This window comes from Meriones unguiculatus, chromosome 6 (assembly GCF_030254825.1).
Source record: "Meriones unguiculatus strain TT.TT164.6M chromosome 6, Bangor_MerUng_6.1, whole genome shotgun sequence".
Classification (NCBI taxonomy): Eukaryota; Metazoa; Chordata; class Mammalia; order Rodentia; family Muridae; genus Meriones; species Meriones unguiculatus.
In genome coordinates, this window is record NC_083354.1 from 67,322,594 (window position 1) to 67,346,246 (window position 23,653).

Sequence of the window (23,653 nt, forward strand, 5' to 3'; positions counted from 1 at the left end):
ACGGTAGGTTCCTATCCTGTTCCCTCTCTTTTACCACTTCTGATGGCTATCCTGATTTTTCCTTTGAATGAGAATTAAGAATCTTCCCTAGGGTCCGCCTTGTTTAGCTTCTTTAGGTCTGTAGATTTTAGTATGTTCATCCTATATTATATGGCTAATATCGACTTACTAGTGAGTATATATGATATGTGTCTTTCTGCTTCCAGGTAGCCTCACTCACGGTGCTCTTTTTTAGTTCCATCCATTTGCCTGCAAATTTCATGATTTCCTTGTTTTTTTTTTAATTATTTATTTTTATTTTATGTGCATTTGTATTTTGTCTGCATGCATGTATATATGAAGGTGTCAGATCTTGGGGTTACAGACAGTTTTGAGCTGCTATGTGGGTGTTGGGAATTGAACCTCTGGAAGAGCCGTCAGTGCCCTTAACCACTGAGCCATCTCTCCAGCCCCGATTTCCTTGTTTTTAATAGCTGAGTAGTATCTTGTAAATGTACTACAATTTCTGTATCCATTCTCCCATTGAGGGCATCTAGGTTGTTTCCAGATTTTGGCTATTATGAAAAAAGCTGCTATGAACATAGTTGAGCAGATGTCCTTGTATGGTTGAGCATCTTTTGGATATATGCCTAGGACTGTATAGCTGGGTCTTGAGGTATAACTATTCCCAGTTTTCTGAGAAAGTGCCAGATTGATTTCCAAAGTACAATTTTACACTCCCACCAGCAATGGAGGAGTGTTCTCTTTCTCCATCATTTGAGATTTTGATTTTAACCATTCAGATGGGTGTGAGATGAAATCTCAGAGTTATTTTGAATTGTTTTTCTTGATGACTAAGGACGTTGAGCATTTCAAGTGTTTTCTCCCCCATTAGATATTCTACTTTTGAGAATTCTCTCTTTAGCTCTGTATCCCATTTTTAAATTGAATTATTTGGTTTGTTGGTGTCTAATTTCTTGAGTTCTTTATATATTCAAGATATTAGTTCTCTATTAGATGTAGGGTTGGTGAAGATCTTTTCCCAGTCTGTAGGCTGTTGTTTTGTTCTGTTGACTGTGTCCTTTGCTTTACAAAAGCTTTTCAGTTTCATGAAGTCCCATTTATTGATTGTTGATTTTAGAGCCTGAGCTGTTGGTGTTCTGTTCCAGAAGTTGTCTCCTATGCCAATAGGATCAAGACTATTCTCCACTTTTTCTAACAGGTTTAGTGTGTCTGGTTTTATGTTGAGGTCTTTGATCCACTTGGACTTTTACTTTTGTGCAGGGTGATAAGTATGGATCTATTTGCATTTTTCTTCATGAAGATGTCCAGTTAGACCAGCACCGGTTGTTGAAGATGCTATCTTTTTTCCATTGTATGGTTTTAGCTTCTTTGTCAAAAATCAGGTGTCTGTAGGTGTGTGGGTTTATTTCTGGGTCTTCTATTTGATTCTATTGATCATCTGGTCTGTTTCTATGCTAGTATGATGCTGTTTTTATTACTGTTGTTTTACAGTTCAGCTTGAGATCAGGTATGGAGATACCCCCTGAAGCTCTTTTATTGTACAGGATTATTTTAGCGGTTCTGTTTTTTTTTTTTTTCCTTATGAAATTGAGAATTGTTCTTTTCAAGGTATACAAAGCATTGTGTTGGAATTTTGATGGGAATGCATTGAATCTATAGATTGCTTTTGGTAGGATGGCCATTTTTCACTATGTTAATCCTACTGATCTATGAGCAGGGGAGATCTTTCCATCTTCTGATACTTCTTCAGTTTCTTTCTTCAGAGACTTGAAGTTTTTCTCATACAAGTCTTTCACTTGCTTAATTAGAGTTACACGAAGGTACTATGCCTTTCACTCTGGTTGGCTAAAGGTTTGGCTATCTTGTTTATTTTTTGTAAGAACCAGCTCTTGGTTTCATTGACTCTTTGAATTGTTTTCTTTGTTTCTAATTTATTGATTTCCTCTCTGAGTTTTATTACTTCTAGCCCTTTACTCCTCTTAGGTGTGTCTTTTTTTTTTTTTTTCCTAGTGCTTTCAGGTATGCTGTTAAGTTGCATGTATGAGATGTTTCGAATTTATTTATAAAGGCACTTAGTGCTATGAACTTTCCTGCTTTGTGCCCCATAAGTTTGGGCAAGTTTTGCCTTCAAATTCATTGAATTCTAGGAAGACTTTAATTTCTTTATTTCTTCCCTTACCCCGTTGTTGTTGAGTAGAGAGTTGTTCAGGTTCCATTTGTGTGTAGGCTTTTTGTCACTTTTGTTATTGTTGAGGTCTCGTTTTAGACCCTGGTCTGATATGATACATGGGATTATATCAGTCTTGTATCTGTTGAGGCTTGCTTTGTGACTGACTATATGGTCAGTTTTGGAAAAGGTTCGGTGAGCTGCTGAGTGTGTTTGGGGGGAAAAGTTCTGTAGACATCTATTAGGTCCACTTGATTTAAAGACCTCAATAAGTATTATTATTTTTCTATTTAGCTTCTGTCTTGATGATCTTCCCCTTGGTTGGAGTGGGTTGTGAAGTCTCCCACTATTAATGTGTTAGGATCTATGTGTGATTTAAGCTTTCTTTTATAACTGTAGGAGCCCTTTATTTGGGGCATAGATGTTCAGGATTGTGATGTCCTCATGGTGGGTTTTTCCTTTGAGAATGAAGTGTCCCTTCCCATCTCTTTTGATTAATTTTGCTTAAAAGTTTATTTTATTAGATATTAGAATGGCTACTCTAGTTTGGTTCTTGGGTCTGTTTGCTTGGAAAACCTTTTTCCATCCCTTTGCTCTGAGGTAGTATCTATCTTTGTTGCAGAGGTATGTTTCTTGCATGCAGCAGAATGTTATATCCTGTTTCTACAACCAGTGTGTTAGCCTGTGTCTTTTTGTTGGACAGTTGAATCCAGTGATGTTGATAGATACTGATATTAGTGACCAATGGTTGTTAGTTTCTTTTATTGTGGAATTGGTGGTGATTGTGTGTTTGTGTGCTTGTTTTCTTGTGCTTTTTTGTTGTGAAATTTGTCTTTATCCTGTGTTTTCTTGGTTGTAGTTGATCTTGTTGGGTTTGAGTTTTCCTTCTAGTCTCTTCTGTAGGGCTGAGTTGCTGCATATATATTATTTAAATTTAGTTTTGTTTTATTTATCTATGTTGATTTAAAATTTTGCTAGGTATAGTAGTCTGGGTGGGCGTCTGTGATCTCTTGGTGTCTGCATGATATCTGCCCAGGCCTTTCTGGCTTTTATAGTCTCTCTTGAGAGTGGTGTGATTCTGATAGGCCTGCCTTTATATGTAACCTTGCCTTTTTCCCTTGCTTCTTTGTTCTGTAGATTTAGTGTTGTGAATATTATGTGGCATGAAGGAATTCTTTTCTGCTCTAGTCTATTTGGTGTTCTGTAAGCCTCTTGTATGTTTAAGGGCATGTCTTTCTTGAGTTTGGGGAAATTTTCTTATATGATTTTCTTGAAAACATTTTTCTGGACCCTGGAACCTGGAGTCTTCATTTTCTTTTATTCCTATTATTCTTAGGTTTTGTTTTTTTCATGGTGTCTTTGATTTCTTGGATGTTTTGTGTCAGGAACTTTTTCGTTTTTATGTTTTCTTTGAGAGATGTATTGATTTCTTCAATTGTATCTTCAATGCCTGAAATTCTCTTCTCCATCTCTTGCATTCTGTTGATGATGCTTACCTCTGTGGTTCCTGATCTCTTCTAAGTCTCTATCTCCAGGTTTTTTTCGGTTTGTGTTTTATTGATTCTAATTGCATTTTCATGTATTGAACGATTTTATTAATTTCCTTCACCTGTTGATTGTGAATTCCTGTCTGTCATGATGGCCTCTATTTGTATGTTCATTTCCTGTTTATGTGTCTCTAATCACTGCATAATCACAGATTTAAGATCATTTTCCAGTGTTTCAGCTTCATTAGAATATCAGTTGTTTTTGGGGGATACTGGTGAAGCCATGATGTCCTGGCTTTTGTTGGTTGTATTCTTATGCTGATCATCTGGTTGTTCGTAGCCTTGACCTTTTTTTTGTTCCTGGAGCCTATATTGCAGACTGGATCCACCTGTCTCTGGAGTCTGGAGTAGTCTACCGGAAGATGAGAGCATTCTAGGGGCTCAAGATTAGGTGCAGGAAGGGAAGGGAGGTTACCGTTGTCTTGAGGGATGTGGCCCAGGCCTGGGGTGAGTGCCTTGAAGGGCAGAGCACAATTGCATGCATGGACGCATGAGAAGAGAGCAAGGCCTTTTTGTAGTTTCTGTTATCTAGGACTTTAATTTTTTTAAAGTCTCCCCTCTCCCCAAGACAGGGTTTCTCTGTGCAGCCTTGGCTGTCCTGGACTTAATTTGTAGACTGGCTGGCATTGAAGTCACAGAGATCCACCTGCCTCTGCTTCCCTGATTACAGGTGGATTACAGGTGGCCACCACCATGCCTGGCTTTTTTTTTTTTTTTTAATCTTGAAGACCAAGTTTGCTTTCAGGCATAGTGACTTTGGGGTAGGAGAGGCTGCTGCTGATACGCAGTTAAGGAGCTGAACCTCAGTCTAGGAGTTTGACATAGAGCTCTGGGGCACTGATTGTGGGTTGTAGATGTGGGAGTTCTAGGAGTAAAGTCTTGGGAATCTGGGGATCTGAAATGATGGTGGTACACAGACCTTCAGTGGCCAGAGGAGGAGACACACTGAGACGACTTCCGAAGAATTCTAGCCTGGGAAATAGGAGCACCTCTGAGAAAGCCAGAGTTAGCTTGTAAGGTCCCTGCACCCCTACCATGTACATGGTTTGGACGCTTTTTTTTTTTTTTTTTTTGAGACAAGTTTCCTGTATGTAACCTTGGCTGTCCTGGACTCGATTTGCAGACCAGGCTGGCTTCAAACTCAGTGATCCACCTGCCTAGCCTCCCTGAGTGGGTTGTGTTCTTAATATAAGAACTTGGAAGATAGGAAGATCACAAGAACACATAGGGAAAGGATATTTTCAGTGCAGTTAGCCTGTGGAAATGTTGTATGTGTGTCAATACATACCTTAATTTACTTAATATTCTGCTCCTCTTTTCCTCCTTTTCTTCTTCTTCCTCCTCTTCCTCCTTCTTGAGACAGTCTCAGATAGGCCCTGGACTTCTGATCCTCTCACCTCTGCCTTCTAGGTGCTGGGATCACAGTATATATTTGTGTATTTATGTTGAAACAGTATATATTTGTGTATTCATGCTGTGTGTAGTTGGGATGTGATTGGCACTAGAAAGGAGTTTAACTGTTATTATATAGCATGTTTTGTAACAAAATCTTACAAATACTTAGTTTGTATAGAATTTCCCAGAAAATATATTTTGTTTTCAGGTTACTAACTTAAAAGTTTCAATGCTAATTCTTCTCTTTAACCTTTTAGATGATCGCAAAGGGGAAAAATGCGTCAGAGCTCTTTCCTGCTGTTGTGAAGAATGTGGCCAGTAAAAACATCGAGGTACTGTTTGCTTTCATCGGTCTTATGACTCCTGTTGTGTAAGCCAACCCACACTTGTTATTCAGAATTCATCATATTTAAATATCATTAACTTTTTGTTATGGTAAAATGTCAGCAGTCTTAAAGTACAGCCCCAGGTGGGTTTGAACTTAGCTTTGAATTTTTGATGGAAAATGTGAAAAATAAAATTGAAGTTGTAGTGATGGTGATTCACCCAGCTTTCATGAATTCCCAAAGGCAGCTGAGTTTAACTTTTGCCATAGCGACTTAATTTTATGACAGCCCATCTCCAGTGAGGCCTAGTCAGTTCTACCCAGACTTGGGAGAAGTGGCCCTTTTGCCATGGTGTTTTGCAAACACCAGAGTTTCTCTGAAGGTTTTCCGATTATAGTGGCAGGCACTAAGTCCTCAGGATGCCTGCTAGACTGAGGCAGTAGCCTAATGCCAAAGCCGTATGCCTACATCTCTACTGCAGAGAATCTCTGGTTAAAGTGACAGATTTGTTTCCACTACTCTAAGGTTCCACCATCCTCCATATAAAATTCAAAACAAGTCACTACCACCGGTATTTGGTTGTCACTGTGATGACAGACAGCATCACAAGTGACACATATAGTGGCATTCTGAATCAGGAGACCCTGATGACATTTTACAAGAGTCCCTGTGAGTAGGAAGAGGTGATGTCAGGGAGTACTTATTTTGTGGTTTTGATAGTATTTTCTGTACATTATATGGCTTTCCCTCCTTGTACAGTTATCTCTACTTTTTATGATGATATTTGTCTTAAGAGTTTCTGTTACTGAAAGTAGCCTGAGGATGAAAAGGTTTATTTCAGCTTACAGCTCCACATCACCTTTCGTCACTGAGGAAAGAAACAGGAACCTGGAAGCAGGAGCTGATGCAGAGGCCAGGGAAAAGCACTGCTCACTGGCTTGCTTCTTCATGGCTTGCTCAGCTGCTTTCTTACAGAGCCCAGGACCACTAGCCCAGCGGTGGCACTTCCACAGTGAGCTGGGCCCTCCCCCACCAATCAAGAAACTCTACCACAGGCTTACTCAAAGGCTCATCTGTTGAGGGCATTTTCTCAACTGAGGTTCTGTCTTCTAGAACGACTGTAGCTAATTTCAAGTCAACATAATGTTAAGCAGTACAGAATTAAATATCTAAAGCACCCTGGTCAGCAGTTTTTTCCAGAGGGAAAGGGTAAGCGTTCTCTCAATGTTGATTTAGGTTATGTTCCTTTCTGCTGAGTCTGCTCTTCCAGAACATGGGCTTGGTGAAGAGAGTCCATCAGTGTGAGTAATTGTCCTTGTTATGGAGTGTGGTTGGTTGAGGGGCACTTAGAGACCTCTGTTTAGTAAAACTGGAACAGAGAGTAGCTTGGCATTGGTGCAATGATGTTGAATAGAGCTGTGGTCTTCAGGAGGGCACGGGACTTGATGCCAATGGCTGCTCCTCCTGCACATGCATACTGCTGCTTCGACCACTCTCATGCCTGAGCAATACATCACTGAGTTCCACCCAGCCCTAACTGCAGCTGCAGGCCTGTCATTGAGTGAACTCTACTGGGCAGTAAGGAACGTTCTGCTCAGTTTCTTTTTGAGTTCAGTGGTTGTTAGTGTGCTCATAGAATTTATCACAATTCCATGGTGTTTTCCTCACTCCAAAAGAGACTGATGGCAGTCACTCCCAACTCCTCCTACTTTCTGCCTCTGTGGATTTGCCTGTTCTGGGCATTTCATGTGGATCATTTTAAATGAAATCACAGGAGGTCATTGAGATTGTACTAAGGCCCCAACAGACTGACTGTAGAACATGAGCCCTGCTGAACGTAACTTGTCTCTATGCAGTGTGTTTTTGGGGTTCTCCATGCTGAAGCATTCCAACTGAAAGGCTTTTGTATTTTGTACTAAAAGAGTGTCTTGGCGATCAGGGCCATCCAAGTGCAACAAACCTCACCCAAGAGATTTATTGGATGATCCTCTGAGTGTGGATGGAAAAACAGATAGCAACAGACTAGGTTGTGATGGGCGGGCATTGTAGGGTAATGGAGTATAGGGAACACAGATGAAAGTGGAAACAAGTCGCATTAGGTATGACAGGTCCAGGGCGCTGAGTCATCCAAGGTAGGGGGAACCTGGCTACGGGTTGAGTGAGGTTCTTGGTGTACTTGTATGGCTGAGCAGCATTCTACTAAATGGCCACCTGCATTTTGTGTATCCATCCACTTACGGACATTTAGGATATTTCTGCTTTTGGTCTGTTGGAAGTAATGCTGCTCTGAGCACAGGTATCCAGGTACTCATGTGGACATTCGATGTCATGGCTGTGGACCTTAGCCTGCTGTTGCTGAAGATCTGAGAGCATCAGTTTGTATTTAAACCAGTAATGCTTGTGAGTTGTACTTTTTCATACTCTTGCTGACACCTCCCTTTTTCTCCCTCCTGTCCTCTATGTGTTCCTCCCTCTGCCTTGACACATCCCCAACCCCATTTTTCTCTCTCTCTCTTTTTTTTGATGTTGAGTATAGAACTCAGGGCTTTGTGCATAATTCAGAAATATGCTACCACTGAGCTCATCTCCTCATTAACTTTAAAAAAATGTCCATATTTTCAGTTATGGGATTTGTATTTTTCTTTGGCTGACCAAAGGCATTTGGGGTGTGTATAACAGTCTCTGTGCCGTTTTGGAGCTGCCCTGTGCACTGCATTCCTAGGTTCCGCCCCCTGGCCTTAGGTACTGGCATGTCACTTACGAACAAGCCTAAGACTTGGTGGTACTTCTGTGCAGAGCAGGTTTGACCTTTAGACTTGTGAAGCATAGTTGAAGCTGGTCGTAGTGTTACGGGAATAGGATCTTTTAACAGTAATGATTACTAACGTATGAAAATGGTCTCCATGCCAAGGTTGTTAGGGTTTCACACAAATGAACAACACTGTGAAACTCTGTGTGCATTTTACAATGAAGATTCAATGGAGTAGTTACTAAAGTCAAAAGCAGATGTATGGAAGTCAGCATCCAAGCTAGGAAGCCATCCCAGACCATCACCCTGTCAGTACCTTTTTTTGTATGTTTGATGCTTTTTAAATTCACTTGATATTCCTGGAGTTTTCATTGTGGAAATAGAACTTTTTTTGTTGTTGTTGTTGTTAATTTTTGCTCACTCAGCTGTTTATCTTGGCAAGTAGTTATCAGTAGGGAGACCTTGCTGTTTGTTCTTTTTCCCTTTTTGTGCTATGGGTCTGGTGTGTTGCCTGACATCCTGTAAGAAAAGTTTGAGTAGAAACATATCTTTTTTCTTTTTCCTTTAAAAATGTATTGAATTTTATTTTGTGTGCGTGGGTGTTTTGCCTGCTTATATGTCTTTATACCATGTGTATGTAGTGTTCATGAAAGCCAGAAGAAGGTGATGGATCGCTGAATCTGTGTCCTCTGCAAGAGCAGCCAGTGTTCTTAACCACTGATGCCTCCATTGCCGTGGGCTGTTTGTTCTTGATGTCTTTGTTCCTTAAAACTTTGTGTGTGTATGTGTTTTGAAACATACTTAATCTTCTAATATTATGGGGAAAAAATGATATAAGCTTCTTAGAAACCTGTGCTCAGAGAATTGATTGATGTTTCCTTGCTGCCAAGTGAGAAATTTCATTTTTATAAGCATATGCTGCCTTAGATACACAGATGAGGCCCATAGTACGTCATCTGATATTAGCTGTCAAATGATACCCAAAGTGACCTAGAAAGCAGCCGGTGGTTATTGTGCAAAAATAATCAAAGTGTTAGTCAATATCTCATGAAGTTTGATGTAGTGGTATCGATAAACTAATTAAACAGATCTGCCTGTGTTCTTCCAGACGGCCGGCGTTCTGCTATGATTAGCTTTATAGCGAGCAGTGTTGTAACATTGAATGAAGGTAACTGGTCAGAGAGTAGCGTAGGCACGGACCCTTAACTACTCCCATTTCTGCTCACAGAATGCTCTCAGGGAAAGTAGGCATTCTGTGCACACCTACCTGGCAGTGCATAGGCCTCTTGTGGTCAATATTGATTGATTCTTATAGCAGAACTGGAACAAATTTAGTGTTTTGCAACCTTCTGTGATTTAATATTGTTATGCTTTTTGCCATAACAGTCACAGAAATCCTTCTCCAATTGTGAATAATTATAGTGAAGCCTGCTAGCTCAGCTGTGGTTCTGAATGTTTCTGGGTACCCATTATAAATCCTAGCTGCATCCTGGAGTTCATAATAAAGTTTTAAAGCTTGCTGGCTGTCCTGATAAACAAAGGTGCTGTTGGGAAATAAATCCCAAGGAGATCAGGCCAGAGTGGATGCTTAGTTTCTCCTTTAACACTTTGCCGTGAAGAGTCAGCCTTGAGCGTTATTAGTAAGGACAAAGAGCACTTCAAGTGATTGTTAAAAACAACAGAACAAGTTGCATAGTCATCCTAATACTCGTGGTTCCTATCAGTGTGTTGATGGCTGTTAGACATTGCTATTCAGCGACTACAACTGCGTGGGACATTAGATCCTAGATGTAGTAGCCTGTTTGGAAAGTCCTAATTTTGTCAGTCCAGTGATGTTGGACTGAGATATGAGTATCTGGTGGTTACTGACCTCTTACCTGGTAATCCAATGAGTCTGGCAGAGAACAGCTTAACTCAAGCACATTTAGCTCAAGCGCCTTCATTCCAGGTGATTGAAGAACTTTCTGAGATGCGAATTTGCTATGAACCTGTCAAGCAGCAGCATTGGCTGCTTTTTAGGAGCTGTGTTCTAAGGGACTTAAAATTCTAGCTGCAGAGTTCTGGTCATCTGTTTTCAAAGAACCATCTATCGTAGTATTAAAATTATGACATCACTACTTTAATTCAGTACTTTGAATCAGAAATGTTAGGATGGCGTGGATCTTTTGGTTTCTTCCGCTTTTTTTTTTTTTTTTAAGATTTGTTTATTATGTATAGTGTTCTGCCTGCATGTGTGCCTTCACACCAGAAGAGGGCACCAGATATCATTATAGATGGTTGTGAGCCACCATGTGGTTGCTGGGAATTGAACTCAGGACCTTGGGAAGAGCAGACAGTGCTCTTAACCTCTGAGTCATCCCTCTAGCCCCCAGTTTCTGTCACTTTTAAGTTGGCTTCTCTCACCTGGTTTGGTTTATATCCAAACTGGCCTTGCTTGGTTTGGGAACCAATGGTTTGTATCTTACATAAAAAAAAATTCACTTAAGATAATTTAATGGCACGGTACTACATTTGTACTTTCATTTTTGTATTGTGCAAATTCTGAAGCTTGATAAGCACCCATTTGAACAAAAGAAATGACATGGAGTCTGATTGGAAATTGAAGCAGGGATTCTGGAACAGCATACCCTGATGTCACAGCTTTCAGGGCTAGGCTCCTCACAGTGCACATCTGGACATGGAGGTAGGGACAGGTCCTACGTAGCACGGTGTGCTGGATGTTCTATGTGACCTTGGGCCACTTGATTACTAAAGCAAAAATTGTGTTTTTCCTGCTTTAATGGAGAAGAGATCTGCGAATAGTCCTCTATATTACCAGCACTGAGAAGGTCAAGGAAGGGGATCATGAGTGCCTGGCAAATTTAGGGTATAGGGAGGCCCAGTCTCAAAGGAAAAAAAAAATCCTGATACTTTATGAAAAATTATTTTTGGGTTGTGTAATTTTACCAGGTTTTCAGATGTCTTGGGGGAAAGGTACTAACATATTTTGTTAGGGAATACTTTAATAGAAAAATTAGAGGACTCATTGATCTCATTGGCCAGAACATGTAGGAGTTAGAAAAGTGTCCCTGCCAACTTTGGACATACCCATTTGTGTCATTTTCTGGCTCTGTGACCAGCGGCAAATCTGCCTCCTCCTTGAGTGTTAGGAGTAACTACTTAGTAGGATGTGAGCATTATATAAGTAGTGGAGTTGTAGGTGGCAGGCCTTAAAGTGCTCAGCAAGTTTTAACTAGGAAGTTGGAGAGGTTGAGGTGAAGAATAAGGAAAAATGGGCAATAAAAGCTGAGCCAGAGGGAGCTTGTCTTTTCTAACCAGTATTTCCTGGTTAATTTGAATACTGGCTGGGATGATAAAAGTACTTGAAGAAAAGAAACACTGAAGAGTTTCCTCAGATGAGAGACACAATGCCTCTGTATAGTGGGACCCTGAGTCAGATTTTGGAAGTTTAAAATACGGAATACATGTAAGATAATGGGCTTGAATTGATGTTTGAAAAGTGTATGGGAGGGTCTTATGTGGGCTGCTCCAACCAGCAGTTGAAGGGACTCTCGGGGAAGGCGAGGTAGGTCTGTTGTTACCGTAGCAGGAGTTAGCACGCTTCCCACATACACCTCCTATGAACACAGAGATCTTCATCTTAGAGTAGCTTTGGGAAGAGGGAACTTTCGGAGTCCTGAGTGGGTTGGTGTCACCTGTAGAAAGAAGTGTGACACTTGACCCCTATAGTGGCGTTAGTTTGTGCCTGTCATGGCAAGGGGGCGCCACATATTGTTGACTTGGAAAAGCTCTTCATCAAGGTCAGGTTTTGTTGGTTTCTTGAGCAGGTTTAAGTCAGTTTCTGTGCTGGCAGAAGTGATCCTGTCCTAGGAATATGGAAACTTAGAAATGTTCCTGGTTCAGTCTGGCACTGCAGTCCTAGACGTGGGTGGCTGAAGCAGAGGGTTGCCGCAGTTAGCTGCTCTGTGACTTCTAGGCCAACCTGAGTGACCTACAAAGTGGGACCCTGTCTCAGGCTTCCCATGTGTATGTAGCTAGCTATGATTTTGTATTTGTTTCTTCTTTTGAGATTGGCAAAAGTGAGGTCCTATAATTTATACCATTTAATATATTAATTTTTATATAAAATTAATGCTAAATATTAGCATAGTTTCCTTGGATATAGTTTATTGTTTGTGAATTAGTCAGCATTTCATTTTTTAATTTTTGGTCTCAGAGAAGATCTTAAGTGGAATTTGGCCAGGGAGGATTTATCAGGGACAACCTGAGTGTAATTGAGATCAAAGTGAGAGTTATATTTAGGGAATTTTTTTTTTTGACTGAAAAGAAAGTGTGGGGCAGATTATTAGCTGTACTGAGTGCTAGATTAAGATTTTATTTTTAAGATTTTGTGGAACTATTTGGACATGAAGGATATGTAGAGTTTTTTTTAATTAGTTTCCTCTATAACATTGTCATATATTATAGATGAATGGATTAATACACATTCAGAATGTTCACCGTATTTACTAATTATGAGGTTTAGGAAGTGTGCTCACCAAGTTTTCATTTGTGTTTATTATGATATGAAGGTGGCTAAGAAGGTTGAATCATAGAATTAATGTCTGAAATTATCTCAGGAAAATGCTGAGAGGAGCCAGGTCTTACGTGCTGAACTTTCCTATTGATGAGTGCACAGTTTTGCTTCGAAACCCAAAAGCTTATAATAAGCACAGCTGTTCAAATGCAGTGGGCTTCCAGGTAAAGTGGACAGTTGAAATCCTGGGTTCTATTAGTGGAGGTAAGAAAACAAAATTCATACCTAGTTTGTTCTACTTAGACTTTAGTTTTGTTTGGGTGCTACACTGAAAGAAACACAGAGACACTGGAGTAGCTTTATTTATTTTTTTAATTAAAAAAAATTTGTTTATTCGAGACAGGGTTTCTTTGTATAGCCATGACTGTCCTGGACTCGCTTTGTAGATCAGGCTGGCCTTGAACTCATTTTTCTCAGAGACTCCCTGTGAAAGAAGGGGAAATTTTGAAAGGATATTTCTTCTGTGGATTGGATTACTAAAATCCTTACTTTATAAGCCTTTTCCTTTGCTGTCATTATCACACAAAATAGCATCAGCTTTGCAGTTTAAGCTGTGACTAGATTCGCTTACTTACTTGAGGAAAATTGAGAATGGATTTTGGTATATAAAATAATTGAGCTTTAAGTTTCCATTCTAGTAAGAGTGAGTGACTTTTTTTTTTCCCTCCAAATAGATCAAGAAGTTGGTATATGTTTACCTCGTCCGATATGCTGAAGAACAGCAGGACCTGGCGCTCCTGTCTATAAGCACTTTTCAGCGAGCTTTGAAGGTAATGAAGAGTGAGCAGGTAAATTACTACAAGGTGTCTGCCCAGTTGAAGGTGTGTCCTTTAAAGAAGTGGGGCAATAATCTACTAAATTGCCTAGCTGTGGCTTGAAAGGGCCCCCCAGAGTGCAGACTCAGTAGCCTTCAAAAATGATTTCTGCATAACCAGGTGGAACCTTGCCATAGAAGTTGTAGCTTGTTTCTTGATGTCTGTTTGGTCATTGTCATGTATTGAAGGACTCTTTGTACCTACTGGTTGTTGAAAGTATACGGAGACAAGACAGTGGGACATTTTTAGAAAACATTTAAATTTATGATGCATTTTACTATGAAAGAATAACAATAATGTATTGCCAGTACATTTAGTAATAGTCAACCAGCATCATACCCATCACTTTTCTTTAAAACACTGTTCAGAAAAGATGCATTTACTTCTCTTTTTCTTACCTGTTTTCAGATACCCTTGCCTGTTTGAAATTAAGGCACTTTCTTCTGCTGCTGATGCATTGATTATGCTCTGTAACACCTGCTAACTATCACACAGGTGCCCTTGAAAGTATAAACTTGAAATTTTGATGGGTGTTTTTACTGTTTTAGGACCCAAATCAACTAATTCGTGCAAGTGCCTTGAGGGTTTTATCAAGCATTAGAGTGCCAATTATCGTGCCTATCATGATGCTTGCTATTAAGGAGGCTTCAGCTGATCTGTCACCGTATGTTAGGAAGAATGCAGCCCATGCTATACAGAAGTTGTACAGGTAGGTGCTTTGTGATCACATAAGGCATCCGTAATTACATGGACTGTTGAAAGCCCGAGATACTTTTTTTTTTTTTTAAAAGATGTCTTTTATTTTTTCTTTTATTCTTCCCTCATACATTACATCTTGATCACAGTTTCTCCTCCCTCAACACCTCCTAGTTCCTCCCCCCACCTTCCCTCTCTCAGATCCACACTTTCTCCATTTCCCTTTAAATAAAAGAACAGACTTCCCAGGGATACCCACCAAACATGGCCTAACAATTTACAATAACACTTGGCACAAACCTTATATCAAGGCTGGACGAGGCAGCCTAGTAGGAGGAAAAGAGTCCCAAGAGCAGGCAAAGAGCCAAAGACACCCCCACTCCCACTGTTGGGAGTCCCATAAGAACAAGGTGCACAACCATAAGGGACTTGGCTCAGACCCATACAAGGTTTGTGTTTGTCATGTAAGTGTCTGTGAACCCCTATGAACCCCGTTTAGTTGATTTCTGTGGGTTGTGTTCTCATGGTGTCCTCATGCATTCTGGCTCTTACAGTCCTTTCTCCCCCTCCTCTGTGGAGTGGGAGGGGGAGTTTCTCTTGGCTCCAACTAGTATTGCCTGTGGGTCTTTGCATCTGCTTCCATTAGTTGCTGAATGAGGCCCCTTTGATGACAGTTGGGCTAGACTCCAATCTATGTGTATAGCAGAATACCACAAGGAATCATTTCATTTAATTTTTTTGTTTTGAATTGACAGTTGTGTTTGGTTTTATCCTTAGTCTCTGGGCTGTCTGGCCTCTGGTTCCTGGTCACTCAGGCTGTGTCAGGCGTGTGTTTCCTCTTGTGGAGTTGGCCTTGTTGGACAAGTCATTGGTTGGCCACTCCCACAAGTTCTGTGCCAGCATATCTCACAGGCAGGACAGATTATAGGCTGAAGGTCTTGTGGCTGGGTTGGTGTCCCAGTCCCATTGCTAAGAGCCTTGCCTGGTTATAGAAGATGGCCAGTTCAGGCTTTGTTTCTCCCATTACCAGAAGATTTTGCTAGGGTCACTCTCACAGATTTCAGAGAGTTTCCACTGCACCCAGATGCCCCCCAATTCCAGTCATCTCTCCCTGTACGTTTTCCTTTTCCCGACCGCATCCTGTTCCCATCCCTACCCACCCCAGTCCACCGTTCAAATCTATTCCATTTCCTCTTCTTAGGGAGATCCATACGTCCTCCCTTGGGCCTTCCTTGTTACTTAGCCTCTCTGGGTCTGTGGATCATAGCATGGTTATCCTTTCTTTACAGCTAATGTCCATAAGTGAGTACATGCCATGTATGCCATGTTTGTCTGTCTGGGTTGGGTTACCTCACTCAGGATGATTATTTTCTAGTTCCATTCATTTGTTTGCAAATTTTGTTATGTCTTTGTTTTTAACAGTTGAGTAATACTCCATTGTGTAAATACACCACATTCTTTATCTATTCTTTGAGGGACATCTACGATGTTTCTAGTTTCTGGCTATTATGAATAAAGGTGCAATGAACATGGGTAAGCAAGTGTCCTTGTGGTAGGATTGAGTGTCCTTTGGGTCCCTCCATCCAGGAGTGGTATAGCTGGGTCTTGAGGTAGATGGATTTCCAGTTTTTTGAGAAATTGCCATATTGACTTCCAAAGTGATTGTACAACTTTTCACTCCCACCACAGTGGAGGAATGTTTTCCTTGCTCCACATCCTGGTCAGCATGAGCTGTCACTTGTGGTTTTGATCTTAGCCATTGTAACAGGTGTAAGATGGAATATCAAAGTTATTTTGATTTGCATTTCCTGATGGCTAAGGATGTTGAATGTTTATTTCTTTGTTCTCAGCCATTTGAGATTCCTGTATTGAGAATTCTCTGTTTAGCTCTGTACCCCATTTTTTCATTGAGTTACTTGATTTGTTAATACCTAGTTTCTTGAGTTCTTTATATATTTTGGATATTGTCCCTCTGTTGCATGTGGAATTGGTAAAAAAAAATCTTTTCCCATTCTGTAGGCTGCTGTTTTGTCTTATTTATGGTTGTCCCTCAGCCTTACAGAAGCTTTTCAGTTTCATGAGGTCCTGTTTATTGATTGTTGATCTTAGAGCCTGTGCTGTTGGTGTTCTGTTCAGGAAGTTGTCTCCTGTGCCAATGAGTTCAAGGCTGTTCCCCACTTTTTCTTCTATTAGGCTCAGCATGTCTGCTTTTATGTTGAGGACTTTGATCTACTTGGACTTGAGTTTTGTGCAGGGTGATAGATATGGATCAATTTACATTCTTCTACTTGCTGATAACCAGTTAGACCAGCACTATTTGTTGAAGATGCTATCTTTTTTCCATTGCATATTTCTGGCTTTTTTTTTCTCAAATATCAGGTGTCCATAGGTATGTGGATATTTTTGTCTGGGTCTCTGATTCAATACCATTGATCAACCTGATTGATTTTATGCCAATACAATGAGTTTTTTTTTTTTTTTTTTTATTACTATTGTTCTGTAGTACAGAAATCAAGAATGGTGATACCTCCAGAAGTTCTCTTATTGTACAGGACTATTTCAGCTGTCCTGTGTTTTTTTTGTTTGTTTGTTTTGTTTTTCCATATGATGTTGAATATTATTCTTTCAAGGTCTGTAAAGAATTGTGTTGGAATTTTGATGGGGATTGCACTGGATCTGTAGATTGCTTTTGGTAGGATGGCCATGTTTTGCTATGTTAATCTTATTGATCCATGAGCATGGGAGATCTTTCCATCTTCTGATATCTTCTTTATTTTCTTTCTTCAAAGACTTGAAGTTTTTGTCATAAAGACCTTATTTGCTTGGTTAGAGTTAGACCAAGATATTTCATATTGTTTGTGAAGGATATTGTTTCCCTGATTTCTTTCTCAGTTAGCTTGTTATTTATGTAAAAGAGGGCTCCTGATTTTTTTTTTTCTTTTTCTTTTGAGTTAATCTTGTATCCAGCCACTTCACCAAAGGTGTTTATCAGCTGTAGGAGTTCCCTGGTACAAATTTTGGAGCTGTTCATGTATGCTATCACATCACCAGAGATATTTCTTTTTTTAGGTTCTGATGACAAGCCTATCTTTCTAGTAAATGAATCTGGCTATGGGTTTTCCCCTACAAATAATTTTTGCACATCTTTCCTTTTTTTTTCAGTGCAGTTTTTTCAGGAACCTTGAACAATCATCTGACCCTGGGGAAAGCCAGCCCACAGCTTAAATAGCCTCTGGGTAGCCAACCCAGGCGTGCCACGTGGGCAATGCAGATAGGTCCACATACATGGAAGCAAGCCAGATCCTCAGCCTTAGCCAAATGTGGAATTGTTCGTGACAGAGAGCACTCACCATCGGGAAGATGGAAGGCGGAAACCAGCTCCATCTTTAAGGCATAGCATTCCGCAGCTCTCTACAGTTCCCCCTTTTTGTTTTAGACGCATCAGGCAAGAGTAGAGGTCTGATCTCTGATATTAGAAATAAATTGGGACTTTGTGCTGTGGATGACACCTAAATGAACATCTTTACTTTTGTGCTGGTTATAAAGACTTTGAATTCTGGAGCTTATTAGAGACTGTGAATTTCTAGATTTCAAAACTTTAAAACAATCAGAATTTGAATTTTCAGTTGTATCCTGTGTCTTATACATGCCCAACATGTGCATGCATTTTCAGAAAACTGAGGGGCTGGGAGGTGTCTCAGTGGGTATGAAACATGAATGCCTAAGTGCAAATCCCCAGCACCAGCTTGTAAACCCAGCGCTGTGGGGGATGGGTGAGTAGAGATAAATAGATCCTGGGAGCTTCCTCTCAGGTCAGCCTAACCAAAATGGTGAGCAACTACTTCAGCAAGACACTTTGTCTTAAGGCAGTAAGGCGTAGAAGCATTGAGAAAGATACCCATTTTTCTCTGCTGTGCTTGCAACCACACACATACATGAAACACATGTGCGCGTACACACACACACACACACACACACACACACAGAGAGGCAGAGAGAGGTATCTTTATTTATGTATAGTAGAATTTCACATATTTTCCTTATAATTCATTTTTGTTTTCTTTTCATCTTTTCATTTTTGCTGCTCACTTGTGAAGTGTGATTCTTGCTCAGAGCCATTTTATTAATTATTTTTCAGAATGTAATTTTTTTTCAACCAGGGTCTAGCTATTTTTTTAACCTTTAATTTTATTTCATGTGTATGGGTGTTTTGCCTGCAATCCATGTCCGTGCAGAATCCAGAAGATGGCGTTGTAGCCCTTGGAGCTGGAATTATAGGTGGTTTTGGTGAACAGCTGTGTGGGTGTTGGGAATTCAAGTTGGGTCCTTTGGATGAACAGCCAGTGTTCTTAACCACTGGGCCATTTCTTTAGTCTCTATCCAGTGATTTTCAAGTATATGCTGTTGACATTTAGTAGATATATGACATCTTGATGTCTGCGAAAAAAATACCATGTAGATGAAGTTATATATCACAGTGTGTTGCTGTTTTCTGTCATCTAGTCTGCAACCCTCATGGGGATCCCTTTTGTTTCTGCTGTGCTCTCAGTGTTGTGTTCAAAAAGTTCAGTGCATGAAATCAGCAAATGTGTGGACTTGTGAATAGCATATCATATCTTGAAGGTAGAAATCAACCATATGCCAAATATCAGTTGTTTTTTGACTGCCTCATGCACATTATAGCATGTGTGGAAACTTTTCTAAGTAAATACATGTAGTTAGACTGTTAAAGAGATGTAAAGCCTCAGTAATAGTTTCAAAGTGCACCTAGTGCCAAGGCTCACTGCCCACTCCTCTCTTCCAGCTTTGCTTTCCTTAGCACTGTTTCTCTTTTCCACCAAGTGCTTTCACATAGCCCGGCCTTGCCTTCGCCCTTGCGTTTTTAGGTGCTGTGTTCTAAGGGACTTGAAATTCTAGCTGCAGAGTTCTGGTCATCTGTTTTCAAAGAACCATCTATTGTAGTATTAAAATTATGACATCAGTACTTTAATTCAGTACTTTGAATCAGAAATGTTAGGATGGCGTGGATCTTTTGGTTTCTTCCGCTTTTTTTTTTTTAAAGATTTATTTATTATGTATGGTGTTCTGCCTGCATGTGTGCCTTCACACCAGAATGATGCATGTTTCTAAAAGCTAATGTAATGTAATTAGGTTTTCTTTAGAAATGCCCTTTTTGTTTTTGGCAGTTACACACTCATAGTTTAAAACATTTACTATCTTTCTCTTTTTCCCTTTGAGGTAAAAAAGGAATTTCCAGTCAGGTACTTTTAACTCCTTCTTTAAAGTTCTCCAGCTGGCTTGGAAAGTGATTGACACCTTGTTCAGTTAGCATAAGGTGCTTTAGAGAGGAAAGGTGGCTCACTGACTAAAAAACCCACCCCAGCATTCCTAAAGTGATAAGCACTTTTGAATCTAGAACTAAGGGCTATAAATGCATGCAACTTATTTCTTCTCTTCTTCTTCTTTTTTTTTTTTTTTAAATGTTTTAGTCTTGATCCAGAGCAGAAGGAAATGTTAATTGAAGTCATTGAGAAGCTTCTGAAAGATAAGAGTACTGTGAGTATTCTTTTGATATCATTAAAGTTGTGTTTTATTTTACTATGATTTATTATGGTAGATTGGCCAGAATTGTTTTTATTGATTCCATAGTGCTATAATAATTAATGAAGCTCATGTCTAAAGTATTTAAACTGGGAATATTGGTGCAAACCTTTACTCCAAACACTGTGTGTTTGAAACCAGCTTGGTGTACGTAGTGAGTTCTAGGTTAGCAAGGGCTACAGAGCAAGACCCTATTTCAAAACAAAATAACAACAACTACCACAAACAAACAAAAAACAAAGAAAGCAAATGTTACAGACCTGTTGAAAAACGAAGAGAAGGGTTTTAGTATCACGAATGTGCATTCTTTTGTTCTCGCTGTCTTTGTTGGTTGTGTGTTTGGTTTGCAGGACAGGATCTCGTGCAAGGCAGGCTGACCTAGAGTGTACTGTTTATACCAGATTGCAGTATGACTGCAGCTTCCTGAGTGCTGCCACTACAGACACCCTCTACCATGCCCAGCTTCTGCAAATTTTCTGGACATACTGAAACAATTTCTCAAAATGTTTCTTCCCTAATAGAAATTTATAGTTGAAGAATGCTCTTTTTTTGTTTTGTTTTGTTTTGCTTTTTGTTTCTAAGGGCTGTTGTTCTAATTAAAATGAGTAGTCTTTTGAGAATGTGTGTGTCTGCCTGCATCCCTTTTTCATGTACAATTTATATGTGCAGTGTCATGACAAGACTTGGGAATAGAGGTGACCTAGGGGTGTGTGAACAGGTGACTGGAGGCATTGTCTGCTGGAGTTGGACATAGCTTTTGTACCCACTGTTTACAATTTGAAACTATTTAGCAGGTGCTTATAGGCTGCGCTGGGAACATGGGTTGTTGCCATCTGGCAGGCCTCTGTGTTTCTGGATCCTTTAGTTTGGGGGTAGCACCTGTCCCCAACACTGTGCAGTATTCTGTTGAGTAGAATGTGTGCCTGTTTGGTTAGGTAGAGTGTTTCCTAGATGTCTCCTAGGTCTGACTGCTGTATGTGTTGTTAAAACTTTCGGTTTCTTTGTTGTGCCTGTTTATTGTTTTTAATTGTACTTACTATTTTGTTTGTGTACATATGTATATATGTGTGTGGAGGTCAAACAAGTACTTGCAGATTTGGTTCCCTCTTCCTTCCCATCATGTGGGTTCTGAGGTGAGAACTGAGGTCATGGTTGTCAGACTTAGTAGTATGCGCCTTTATCCACTGAGCCGTTTGCTGGCCCATGCCTGCAGTTCATATTGAAAAGGTGGGGTGTGGAATTTCTCTTCACTCTGTCAGTGTTTATGTCGCATACTTAAGAGCTCTGATATTGATGTACTTGTTTATAGTAATATTATGTTTTTATAAAATTTATAAAATGCCTGTTTTTATATTTAATAATAATAATGCCTTTTACTTGATGTGTAGTCTAATTATTTCACTTTTATTTTTCAGAAATTCATATTCAAATGTATTTTTAATCTAGTTGCCTTCTATAGGTAGGATATAGGTGCCTTTTGACTTAATTAAATCTAGCAGTAACTGCATTCTGATTAGAACACGTGATTTACTTTCGCCTAGTTTTGTGTTACTTGAATCAGTTGAGTTATCAGCTGCTCTTTTGCTCATTCTTCTGCCTTGTTTAATTTTCATTCCTCCTTTGCTGCTGGTTTGTACAAATGAATGTTTTATTGTTTTTTGTTTTTTTTTAATTTTTTTTTAATTTCTTTATTTTACATATGAGTGCTCTATTTTGCGTATACATCTGCATGACAGAAGAGGGCACTGAATCTCATTATAGATGGTTGTGAGCCACCATATGGTTGCTGGGAATTGAACTCAGGACCTCTGGAAGAGCAGACAGTGCTCTTAACCTCTGAGCCATCTCTCCAGCCCCCAAATGAATGTTTTAATAGATACATCATATCCTTTATTTTCTTCACTGCTTATCTTGACAGTATCATCATGCTGCCATAGTTATACATGGGTAGTTCCTGGGTTCCATTACTAAGCCATCTAAAACTTCTTCAGTGCAGAATGTGTTGAAAATATTCATTGAATTTCTTCTATGCATAGTTGATATGTAGGAGGTATCAAATATAGACAAACTCCCTAAGTAAATTTAGAAAAGTCATGCTCCTTTTTGTCTGCTATATGACAGGCATGCTCTCTGCTTCAGGGATCCAAATATAAAGCCTGTTATCCATACTTGGATAACTTAATTGTAGATTAATTACTTTTTCTTTTGTCCATAGGACATTTGCTAAGTATTGTGGAGGATAGTGAGATTTAAAAGAACAGCTCCTTAGTTTATATGTAGTTTATTTTTACTTCTGCTCCATCATAAACTTAAAGAAATTTGGAGACAGCTGGGTGTAGTATTGCATGGCTCTATTCCCAGTACTGGAGAGGTAGAGGCATGCTGATCTCTGTGAGTTAAGAGTCAAGCCTGGTCTACAAAATGGGTTTCAGGACATGCAGAGCATCCAGAGCTATATAATGGTTTAAAAAAAACCAAGACAAAATGAAAAGAAAAAGAAATAGTGTTTGGAGGCTGTACTAAAATGGAAACTTTTATACACATGTATCTTTCCAGATGGGATATTGGCTCCTTCCTTCTCCTGTGTTTTTTTTCCTGTGGAGTCAGGTGAAGATTTCGTGTATAATAGCTATTGTAGGAGTCAATTCTTTCCCTTCACCGTATATGTTGGGGATTGAATTAAGTTCATTAGATTTAGCAGTAAGTACTTTTACTCACTGAGCCATCTGAGCCATTTTGACAGCCTGCTTTCTTTTTCACTTTTTTTTTGGGGGGGGGGGGACGGGGAAACGACACAAGTTCTCTTGCTGTCCTGGAGCTCACCAAGTAAGTTGCCTACGTTGACTGACTAGGGAGCCCTAGGGATCCTCCTGTCTCTTCTTCCCACCCTTGAATTACAGCCATGTGCCACCATGCAAGACTATCTTCCCCACCCCTGAAGAACAGCCATGTGCCACATGCACACTGCCTTCCCACCTCTGGGATTACAGCCACTATGCATGACTATTTTTATGACAGTTTTGGGGCTTGCTCCTCATTCTTACAAGCAAGCATCTTACTGAGTGTGCTAAATCCTCAGCCTAAATTTTTTTTTTTTTATGATTTAGTTTAAGAGATTTGATTTCAGCTTTTCCATTACCTCGTCCAATCAGTTTTTAAGTAGTCTTTTAAGAATGTTCCTTGGTTATTTCTCTTTTGTGTGGTTATTACTCAAGATTAAAAATATCTCCTAAGCCAGGCATGGGGGCACACACTTGTAATCCTAGCACTTGGGCAGGCAGGGGCCAGCAGATCTCTGTCATTTAAGGCCAGTCTGGTTTACAGAGTGAGTCCATGACAGCCAAGGCTACCAGAGAAACCCTGTCTTGAAAAACCATTTATGTATATTGATATTCTACTATCAATGTAGATATTTATTAACTTCTGGTTGTGTGTGATACTCTATTGAGAAAAGACAGGTACATCCTTCTCCATATTTATAATGCTAACATTGACATCTAAAATTAACAAGGAATCATGGATCACTCCCCACGGGGGAATAAAGACTCATGAAAATGTGGGGGGAACTTGTTGGGAAGAAGATCATCAGTGGAAGGGCAGAGGATGAGAGAGAACAATGAGGGAGTGTTATCAGAGTACACTGTATGTGTGCGGAATTGTGAAAGAATACATTTAAAAAATTAACCTCGAACCACAAATTGCATAAATTAAAATTTTCCCCTGTCAAATGAACCAGTCTAATTACTTTCATATATTTAGTTTATTCACTGGTAATGTG

At 39.7% G+C, this 23,653-nt stretch overlaps 1 protein-coding gene across 6 annotated transcripts in view; it reads left to right on the plus strand.

Annotated features, from left to right (window-relative positions):
* Ap3b1 (adaptor related protein complex 3 subunit beta 1) overlaps positions 1 to 23,653 on the plus strand; it is a 214,871-nt gene that overhangs the window by 37,281 nt on the left and 153,937 nt on the right. For all 6 annotated transcript variants that reach the window (XR_009592381.1, XM_060385579.1, XM_060385578.1 and 3 more), the window contains exons 3-6: positions 5,370 to 5,444; positions 13,438 to 13,533; positions 14,127 to 14,287; positions 19,764 to 19,830. Coding sequence is in view for 5 of the 6 variants with exons in the window: in XM_060385579.1 (XP_060241562.1) it covers positions 5,370 to 5,444; positions 13,438 to 13,533; positions 14,127 to 14,287; positions 19,764 to 19,830 (399 nt within the window). In the remaining variant the exon portion in view is untranslated. The remainder of the gene's footprint in view (positions 1 to 5,369; positions 5,445 to 13,437; positions 13,534 to 14,126; positions 14,288 to 19,763; positions 19,831 to 23,653) is intronic.